Raw genomic sequence first — 11,382 nt, forward strand, 5'->3', positions numbered from 1 at the left:
AAGCCCCATGTACCGCTTGGCTGGGCAGCAGCCCCAGCCAAGGTTCCCTCTAAGCTGCACACATGCGCAGCCACGCACACTTTAAAACCATGCCACACACAAACTTATTAATGCTGAACACCCACCCAATAAGAAGCTGGGCTGCAGCTTCTAGAGGAGTTGGGTGCAGCAGAGGCACTGAGGCCGGCGTGGGAGACTTACTGCAGGTAAGCTCTGGCAGTGGTTCCTCCCCATGGCCATGTGCTCCCAGAGGTGAGGTGGGGACAGGGGTGGGGGCTGGGGCACTGCTCCGATGCCCCAGCCCCGATGCCAGGTGCCTCCTTGCTCCTGGAGGTGAGGCAAGGCAAGGCAAGGCAAGGCAAGGCAAGGCAAGGTGGGGACTGGGGCCAGGAAACTGCTCCGCTCCCGGCAGCAAGGAGGAGGCTGGGGCTGGCACCAGGGAACTGCTCCACTTCCCAGCCCCGGCGTCATGTACCTCCTTGCTCCCAGAGGCATGGCGAGGCGGGGGCTGCAGCCAGGGCTGGGAAATTACTCTGCTCCCAGAGGCAATGTAGGGATGGGGGCTGAGATTCCTGGCTTTGAGGGCCTTCGCTATTTTTACACTGCCAATATATGACATATACGGTGCAGTAAAGCTAGAAATGGTACACGTTAATGATTTTAAAAGAAGTTGAGGAAAATACAACAAGTTCCTATTGAAATTCATGTGCATATTTAAATAAAGAGAAGCTGTATCTGAGTGAGATTTGAGCTTTTGTTGTTATCTTTCCACCATCAAAAACAGGCATGTAAATAAGTGAAAAATAAATTCCAAATGAATACCCAATCTTCTACTCCTTAAAATGCATTCACTGCAGAAATAAAAGCAAATTTCAAATCAAAAGAAAGGCCTGTGTTTATGGCCAAGGTTCCCTCTAAGTTGCGCTCTCGGACCAAAGCAGAACACTCCCGGACCACTACACTTTAGAGGGAATGTTGGCCCCAGCCCTGCCCAATTCCCTCCCCCTCTCCCTACAGAGTCCTCAATCCCCACTCGCCACCAGACTTACCTGTGGCAGCTGCTCTCCAGACTGCCTGGCGGCCATGTGCATATACATGTACATGGTGCCCCTTGCCTGAACACCCTCCTCCCACTCCCCTCCATCCCCTTGGAGGCTAGAGTTCTGCCAGCCTGCAGAGAGCTCTTTGCAAAAGAGCAAAATTCATGCATTTCTGTGTTAAAATAAAAAAATACATGTTTTTCTTAGCTAAAAGGGAAAATCTGCGTTTTTTTCCCCGTTTTCTGATGGGAAATGGAAAATCAGAATCCCTGGTTATATTATACTTTCATTTTATCATTCAATGTGGAAATAAAGCTTTTTCGGACTATGAGGAAAGTATACCAACTCTTAAAATGCTGCTTCTCTCTCTCTTCCCTCCTCCTTCCCCACAAACTTCCCCATCTTTGGGATCTCTTAACATTTAATAAAAGCTAAGCATATTTTAAGACAATCCAAAACACACACACAGAGATTTATTTGTTTTTAAAAGACAACAACTTTCCCAAAATTATCAACCACATTTAACCTAATAGCACCTACATACTTGGAAAAAGTAGAGCAACAACACTTTCTCTGCAAGCATTAGTCTGTCTAGGTAGAGACAGTCACTGGGAGAATTGTCTAGTACATTTTCATTATGCTCACGCACAGATGTACAAAACCAACAAGGAGACAGAATCCAGTGGAGTTCCAAAACCATCTTAATTCAGTGAGATATGCAGCTTTTAAACCTCTGGCATGACTTTGGAAGCAAGGGACACAATCTGACCAACAATCCTTTTGCTTTTAGTTACAGTTCTGACAGACTAAGTAACAAATTAGCAGCTTGGAAACCGCAGAACAGTATGTAATGTCTGCAATCTTGTGTTTTGTAATATTTTGCCAAAAAAGAACTAATTATTCTAATCACACACATTTTCTTACTTCTTTTTTAAATTTGCAATAGAATTTCTAAAATGAAGATAACAGAGAATTCAGGGAGAACTGTCAACCTGTGTTGTCTGTAATCTCTTGAAATGAACACCACACTTTTACTAAAATAATCTGCTCAAAAAATAAGAAAGTTTTAACATATTCTTTTTCTTCTCAGAATTGGTCAAACATGCTGATATGAAACTCACCGCTGTTAATTTTTTCAGTTAATGGTTGATTTTATGTCCTGCAAATGTTATTCTAAAGTTTTAGAGTAAATATAATGTTAGGCTTTTGTTGATCTAAGTAATTATACACACTTCTCATCCAGAAGATTATTTACTGAGGCAACAAATTTAAAATAAAATGATCCCTTTGTTAAAAAGACTTACTTAACAAAGTTGAGCTAACCTGTGAAAGTCAATGCGATAGGATATTAGTAAGGGAAATTTTAGCACAAAATCGAAAAAGGATCTGGCACTCGTATACAAAATTTTAAACAAAGTAACCCTCATGCTTTACTATTTTGATTACTCATTATAGGAAACTAGTAGGTGAGATGCCTCAGAAAGACATTCGCTCAGCCAGGTAATGCAACCTGAATACTTTGCATGCTTTCACAATAACGCATTAAGATACATATTTAACAAAACAATCAAAAACACTACATCTATATATGTAGTGTGACAAATTAACATAATCCAATTTCTCCATTTCCCAGTTTTTTCAAAATTGTGATCTGACCAACCCCAACATACTGGTACATTTCAGCAGCAGAATGAGACATCCTTTCAATACTAACTCTGAAAGAACTGTGCCACGGTCTGTGTTACCAATATTGCTGGCAGCAGCACCTGACCTTTCCTTAAAAGCTTCCCATCGAACTATTACCTACCTCTCTGACCTGCTTAATTTCCAAGATCTCACAAGATCATTGCACCATCAGAAAAGTGCTATATAACATACACAATACCATCTCAGAAGACAAACTGGGTGTACATCAACTAGTTGACTGTAATGTTAAAAAGAATAATGAAGAAAAAAATGAACATGTTTGCAGTGTCCTCAGAAATGCCTAAAGCAATAGGCTTAAATCACATATACCAAATATACACCTTGGAGAATCTTTTTTCTTAGTCATCACATTTTAACATCATCTTCAGTTCCATAAAGTTTGTTTATCTATATAATGACACTTCACCATATGCAAATAAACTTGGTACTTAGATTGCTACACTGTGCCATAATTTAGTAATCCTTAAAAAAAAAAAATACTTCCTTCTGAGTGAAAGCTACTCTTGAGAACCAGGCATTTCAGTCTCATCAAGTTCTCCATTTACCAAAAGGGAAAGCAAGGGAGAAATGAGTACAAATACGTATTTTAATGTCTGAAAAAATATTTTAATTGTTATGAAGAGGGAGTCTATTCTTTGAAATCCTCTCAAATAGCATTAAATTGATTGATAGTGTCTCACAATTGTCTTTTTAGCAGGGTTAACCATTCTGAAGTATTTATCTGTTTTTGCCAGAATCTGTAATTCTTCTGTTCCAGCAAATGACTTAGGCTGCCTAGTGAAACGATGATTTTAGTACTACAAGGATTCAGACAGATGAACTTTATCCACCAGTCTGTTGCCTTATAACTTTTTTGTGACTCAGTTTTTTGGAATTATAACATATACAGACATACACCAAAATATTGGCTGTAAGTACAGATACATTAATGGCTTTATTCTCTTCTATTTGCCACAATAAAACAGGGAAGTATCCATTTCCAAAATATGCAAACCTCTGCTCTTTCATGCTGTTTGGCTTACTCTGATATATAGAGAATAGGACTAAATTTCCGGCTTGTAATTTAACCTGTAGAGAAACGGTTCTATACAAGACATGAAAAGGGAGTCTCTAACAAACTATGACCCAGAACAATATTAAAACACTATTTTGGGAAGTAAGTTTGGAAGTAACAATGTATTTATGCACAAGAACTTAAATACTGTTAAATGAGAATTTTTATCATTCTTTTTGATGGTCTCTTGGCAGGCTGTCCGCTTCCTTTTTGTGTGTGTGTGTGTGTGTGTGTGTGTGTGTGTGTGTGTGTGTGTGTGTGTGTGTGACTGCACATTGACACAGAGCATTTGAAATAATTAAACCTGTTTCAATGTAGCATAACTGCAAAATAATCAGAGTGATAAAAGATATGCTGAAGTATTTAGCTTGCTTGCAAATACTCTGCCCATCTAATTTTAACTTTCTAAGTGGGCTAGACATGCAACAATACTAGATGAAATAGGGATAGCTACATACATCATGGTGAGTTATGTACAAAGAGAGCAGACATTATGATTGTGTTCTTGTGTGCTGTATCTTTAAGTAAAGGAGTATCACCACCTGTCTACTGGTGCAAGGCAGTGCTGCAAGTCAATCCTAAATAGTTTTCTAGGTCATGAACCACACATTGCACTCTATTAATTGATTCCACTTTACCTACATGCTTTGTTTAGTTTTCTCCTAAAACAGGAATCGTGCAGACTTAAAGCCCATTTTGTCCTCTGGACATGGGAAAATTTTAATCTATTTCAACAACACTGGCATACGCATTGCCATGTAAACCCCCAGAGACCCACATATTCCCCCTCATTGTCAACTTACCACAAGTTCTAAATCAGCTTCTACTGAAACAGAAGAAAAACTTGTAATTTCACTGAAGCAGAATGGTTAATAATGCCCCAAAGTTTTTAGCCAGCTTAAGATCTCCCATACATTTTGGATGAAGTGTCTTACCAGCTTGATATTTTTCTTGTTTTCCTTATAAAAATTTCCCAAATATTTTTTATTAAATACAAATAAAATACTTTTTCCAGACTACCCATAAAAGCAAAAAATATAATTGGGAAAGATATATGAAAAGGGTTGTTTGTTTGTTTTTTTAAGATGCACATATATTTTAAGGCTTCACTGTAAAAACATTGATTATATCTATCTATTCAAATTCATATACTGGCACTCAACACCCTCATATACTAGTAGCTCCCAATAATTACAACAATTTCTCTCTATATTCATCCCTGACATTGAGTTCATCAAAATCACATCCTCCTTAGTGTTACTGCAATAACAACAAAAATAATTATTTTCTTTGTAACTGGAAAATGCTTTAACCAAGGTCTGTAAAGGATAACTAACAGTTCTTTCTGTTTTGACAATTTAAAGTTCACTGTAGCTTTTACATTTTTCTGGCATATTTTACATATATAATTACTAATATAACCTTGACAATATAGCCTGGTCTGACTGGTACAGCAGCAAAATTGTTTGATTATCATCTTAATTTTATGCCACCAGATTTGTATATTTAAATAAATGTTGTCATATTCATTATGCAACATTTTGCCTATCACACCATTAGTTTTAAACACCTTTCACACAGAAATCAATAGGAAGCACTGTTTCTTTTTGTTTAAATGAATTGTCCCATTGGATTGCCTTTATTTTATCAAAAAATTCTAACCCATTTACCTTAATATTTTTCACAGGATAACATCAAGTATCAATTGTGGCTGTACTCCAAGGTACTTCACCCCCCCCACCCCCCAAAACACACTTTTCTTTAAAAAAAAAAAAAAAAAAAAAATAGACCACAGGATCCTAGGAGAACAGGGCTGGAAGGGAACTCATGACGTCATTTCATCCAGCCCCCTGCTCAAGGCAGGATCATCACTAAATCATCCCAGCCAAGTATCTAACCTGCTGTTGAAAATTGCCAGTGATGGAGAATCCAGAGTTTCTCTAGGTAGCCTCTTCCAATGCTTGACCACCCCTACAGCCAGAAAGTTCCTCCTAACTGCCAACCTAAATTCCCTCCGCTACAGCTTGAGGTCATGGCTCCCAGTCCTGTCCACTATGGTCAGTAAAGCCATCTCCATCCTCTCTTTAAGTTGCCCTTTTGGTATTTGAAGACATATCAAATTCTCCCTCAACCTTCTCTTCTCTCCTCCAGACTTAATAACCCTATTTCCTTTAGCCTTTCCTCATACATCTTGCCTTCCAGACCCCCAATCATTTTTGTTGCTCTCTTCTGGACTCTTAATAATCTAGCCATAACCTTCTTCAAGGGGCCCAGAAGTGAACACTGTACTCCAGGTAAGGCCTTACCAATGCCAAATAGGCAGAAGAATCACTTCCCTTGATTTGTGACAGTGCTGTTAATTAAAACCAAGTACACTATTCCCCTTCTTTGCAAGAAAAACACACTGTTGATTCAGGTTCAGCTTTTGGTCTACTGTAACCCAGGTAATGTAACTATTAGATCCTTTTAGCCACTGAAACAATGTCAACAAAAAAAGGAAGGCTTTTATCTTAATCTATCTGGTTAAGAACCTAAATGAATTATGTTAACTTATCTGGTCTACAAAAACTCAATTAAAAAAAAATATATATGCAGTAATTCTTGCTTTTGGTCTGGCTACCAAACTCCAAAAATTGACCTTTTCTCACCTTTTCAGAATGTACACCCTTTATCCTGGTCAGAATTGAGAAGTGTAGGGTAAAAAAAAAAAAAAAAAATGGAAAATTAACAACACTCATTAATGGAATTAAATAAAACAATTGGATAGAGATGAGCTAAAAATCGTGGTTTACATAGAGGCTGTGGTTTAAGGCTTTTGAGACAAAATGAAGCAATTAGCTTAAGACTGTAGTTATAATTAACCTCTTTAAAATGCTGAGGTCTGATAGCTGCAAAGAGGGAAATAGCATTCTGCATATTAGAAGCTCATATGAGTACTATACCAAACAATCAATTTATGCCAATTCCAAGATAGTGCATTAAAAATATGGGGTTTTTTTCAATGCAAATACCACAAGCTCTGCTTCCTTTTGTTGATTTTTTAATATTAGTAATAAAAATAATAATAATAATAATACCTAGCAATAAAATCAGAACTTACTGGTCTTACTAAATGTAGCATTCTTTCTTAGAAAAATGTTAACTGTGAGGCGAGTTGGAAATCTTATGTACTTTAAGGAGTTCTCTTGTACCCCAGTCACTCATGTCAGATAATGCATAAATGTTGCCTTATTTCACAGGCCAGAAGAATACTATGGTAGATCAATAGCAAAACCTCAAGGCTGTGCCAGAGGTTTCATTTTATAAGCTTTTGTTTTCACACATGTGAGGTTCTTGTTTTTAATAGGCACTTAGATCCGTAATTCTCTAGGCTCAAAACAGAGATGAAATAAATGCTACTAAAAACAAATCAATCCTTTATCACCAAGGCTTATCCTTTTTCCTTGAACATATTTGGAGTTACATGCAGAAAGCAAAACATCAGCGTTTCTGTCCTGACCCCAACCCACTGATTGCACTAATCGTACCCGAGAGACACAGCAAGGAAAATAAGTAGCTATATCAGTGCTTTCTTTCTTAAAGCGTCCATCTTTCAACTGAAAACTTCTTATTCTAAAAAATACATAGCCCCCAACAGTTTGGGGCATCTGGTGTGTTATTTCCCCTATATTTTCCAGCCTATTTAATGCTGTAATATAGTATCATTAATGTCAGAAATCAGACAGATAAATTCCATGCCACAGTGGCAATGTGAGACAGTAAATCTATTTTGTTCAATAATCATGCAATAGTTGACTTCATATTGGGGGGACGGGAGAATAATTTGCTTCTTTACATGGTATTGCTGAGATGCGGCTAGAATAGAATGAGTTCTACTGCACTATCCTTTCAATACCAGAAGTATGGGTTAAAGTTGTAAGTCACACAGGTAAAAATCACTTTGGTATTCTAGTCATTATTTGTCCAAAATCCACTATGAACTCTCTCTCACAGTTTGAAATAAGTGACAACCTGTGGTCAAGACACTTAGGATAACAAGAAGTGATACAATGCAGCCCTGGCAGGCTTTCATCTTCAAGAGCATAGCAGTCACAACTTTGAGACTTTAGCAGTAAAAACCTAACTTGATCTATTGCATCATGCATAATATCAAACCAATGCCCATTGCACATATCCCTTTTCCACATCTCCAAAAAAAGTTTCAACAACCCAGAATCCAAAAAAACCTAGACCAGCTCTTAAATTTTAATTATTTATTGTTCTAAATATAATTCAACTGAGAATATCTCATGACAATATCAATTTACATTTACGAAGATAACTACTACAGTACTTTAAAAAAGCAAACAACTATATATGTGCTCAGTGGACAACACAGTGCTGTGCACAGATTACCAACGTAGCCTTCATAGCAGGGCTGATTTGCTTAGACAAAGCACTTCACTCATGCAGCCATGCTGGGAACTCAGGTATCTCTGCATGGCTCTGCATTGTGCCGTATAGACATACCCTACAAAACAACAATCAAGGTAGCTAAACATGTATGAAACTAATCTTTTCAGAAATTAAGAGAACGGCAAGGAAAGATACTGTTGTAAGCAGCACTTGGTAGCAAGGCAATGTCATCAACTGCATGCTGCATTTTATAGTGTGATGTTAGGAGTGCATTTTTCTAGAATTATACCCCCCTTGTACTGTAAGTTTTCCTCTTTACAGTCCGAGGATGACATATAAAAGTTATTGTTGAAACAAAATATGTAAATACTCAAAAGATTTACATTTCAAAGAGTGATCAGTTTACCATCCTAGCTATTCTTACTGACTAGAAGTAAAACCACTCATTTGTCAGGAAGTCAGAGTCCAAAGCCTGCCTCGTCATCCTGAAGGGTGTACACACAAACATTTGGGAATGTTAACTATGGCCAGTCTGGAGAAAGAAGAGCAGCACATGAAGGCACTGCCAAGTTCTTTAAGAGGTGATCCCAATTTGAACAGGGAGATGGCAAAAAGACAGGCTGCTCAACTGCACTCCTCTAGACCAGACCTCATGCCCTCCAGAATTCGACTAAATTACCAGTGCCTTGTGCCCTACAGCACTGGGTACATATGCACCCTGTGAAGCAGGCATTAAACAAATAAACAAACAAACCCCACAAATCTGGTTGCACTTTCTATTCATATTCCATTAGCCAAATTCCCCCTCCCCCTTACCCCAGAGAGCCCAGACATAAGAGCACCAGGTCCCCTGCAGGTTTCAGGGCCAAAGGAAATGGAGAGCAGCCCAGCATTGATTAGATGCGGCTCCCAAATGGAGGTGCACCCCAACACACCAAACAGGGCATGCTTGGTGCCAGAACCTGAAACCACCACTTCCAGGCAAAGGAAAGCTGGCAGGCAGGGGGAAAGGCTTTCTGTCTGCCAAGCTGAAGAGCTGTATCCCAAATGCACTACACTCCCTCCCCCGGCAGGGATTAATGCAAGCGGCCCCTGGGGAAGCCCAGGGGCAAGGCTTTGGGCCCGGCCCCAGTCAGGGAGCAGGGTGCTGGGCCTGGAGCCGCCTGTTTCCCTCAGCCCCAACCCAGCCCTCCCACGCCCTGGGTTTGCCCTCAGTCTAGTGCATGGGTGGGAACTAGATACACCCTGAGGGGGCTGCTCCCTGAGGGGGCTAGGGGTGTAGGAGGGGGGCAGCCTGGCTGCGCCCGGTCTGACACACATGCCTCCTGCTTGCACTCGGGGAGTTGCAGAAGAGGAGCTTCCCCCTCCCGGGCTGTGCAGCAGTGCCCCACAGCCCATCGTCCTTCGCAAGTGAGTGGAGGAGCTGCCAAGGCTGTCCAGTGCCTGGCTCCAAGCTCACCCCTTTGCTCTTTCCAACTGCACTTTTCCCTGTGCTCTGGGAAAGCAGAGGGAGCAGCACTGCCATGTCTCAAAACCACAGGACTTGCAGCCACTATCCCCCACTCAGCGGCAAGGGAGAAGATCCAGCTTTATTGGCCTACAACCCCACTCTTGAGCATGAACATACTGGAGAGGGCAAGACTTTCTCTCCCCTTTGTCCCTTATGATCACATAACTGGGGGGGGGGGCCTGCCTCTGCTCCACACTGAAGTTTAGGATGTAGAAAGCTCCGTTGCTGCCAAGAGATTAACTATTCAGAAAAGGGAGAAAACCTGGTGTCTAACCCGAGTTCTGGACTCTCTGCAATACCACACACACCACCTTCTACACACGTCCTGCTCATGCTTGCAATGGATGTATCCCTGCCTACAGACGGGGCCAGCTGTTGTGAGTGAAAATGCAGTGTAGTATTAAAGGGACCTTTGATAATACTTTAACTCTATGTATCTATACACATGATCTATCTATCTTTCTATACACAAATCTACCTACCTACAATCTATCTACACATTTAATCCATCTGTCCTCCCCGCTAGGGCTGCCACAGTTCTGCCAGCTAGGGCTGCCCACTCTGGTCCCACAGTTCTAATGAAACCCATAGCGTGGGTTTTGATACCTCGACTTGACAGCAACTCAATCCCAAGCCCCTTCTGGAGATTTCTAGCTCCAGATCTCCTGGTTGATTGATCCTCTTGCTTTTGGGACACTGAGGTCTCGGGTGTGAAACAGACAAACCCTCCCCAACACAGCTGTCACCGAGTCCAAGCTTGATTTTCAAAGCCACGGAACCTGTCAGAGTGGCCGGCACTGCAGGTCTTGGTCCAAAAATAATACCACCCCCCTTTTCTTTTTTGTTTCCCCCGTTGGATGGGTGCCTAGTAATAACTCCATGCAATCCTTGCCCGCCAGGAAAACATCCTTGCTTCAAGCAAGGGAGAAAGCGGGCAACCCATGCACCCCTGTCACCCACGCAGATGCCCCTGTTTGAAGGGCACAGCTGCACGGGAGCGACCTTCTCAACAGGCGCCGAAACAAACAGAGCAAAAAGAGAGAAGAGAAAGGATTGTGGTATGAAGTGGCCACAACAGGACAGCGGCATCAGGGCATCTCGCCCCTTTCCCTGGGGCTCCCCTGAATGCCAGGCCTGGGGGGTGCCCAGCCACCAAAGCCTCCCCGCTCCCTGGGCACTGCAGGCTCGGACCCCAGCGCAGGGCAGAGCCGGGGCAGAGGGGACGGGGTATGAGCGGGGTCTTCCCCCCACCCACCCTGTCCCTCTCCAGCACTTCAGGTGTTGGGGGCTCGGGTTCGGCGGCCCCCCAGGCTCAGCACCCGCTCCTTCCCTCCGAGGACCGGCCCCCGGGGCAGCAAAGGGACGGCGATGTTGTCCCCCGAGCTGAAGCCCCAGCGATCATCCCGCCCGGCAGCACGCACGTACCTGCGACCAGGCAGAGGGGCAGGAGCAGGCGGAAGATGAGCCCGCACACCACTTCTGTAGCCATTGCTCGGAGCGCCGGGCGGCAGGTCGAGGCGCCAACACAAAAGAGAGGGGCGGGCGGGGCAGGGGGGTCACGCCGGGCACCGCCTCATCTCGCGGCTAGGTCCAGCCTTGCCCAGCGCCGCGGCAGCGCAGCATGGTCCCTCAGCGGCCCCGCAGCATCTTCGCGGCGGCCCATGCGAGCGGCGGGC

General features: G+C 42.3%; 1 protein-coding gene across 1 annotated transcript in view; it reads right to left on the reverse strand.

Moving 5' to 3' along the window:
- Window positions 1–11,376, reverse strand: part of LOC102376224 (piezo-type mechanosensitive ion channel component 2-like) — a 518,739-nt gene extending 507,363 nt beyond the window's left edge. The window contains 1 exon segment of the mRNA XM_025212438.1: window positions 11,132–11,376. Coding sequence (XP_025068223.1) covers window positions 11,132–11,195 — 64 coding nt within the window. The 5' untranslated portion in view covers window positions 11,196–11,376.
- Window positions 11,377–11,382: the final 6 nt, after the last annotated feature.

This window comes from Alligator sinensis, unplaced genomic scaffold, assembly GCF_000455745.1.
Source record: "Alligator sinensis unplaced genomic scaffold, ASM45574v1 scaffold480_1, whole genome shotgun sequence".
Taxonomy (NCBI): Eukaryota; Metazoa; Chordata; order Crocodylia; family Alligatoridae; genus Alligator; species Alligator sinensis.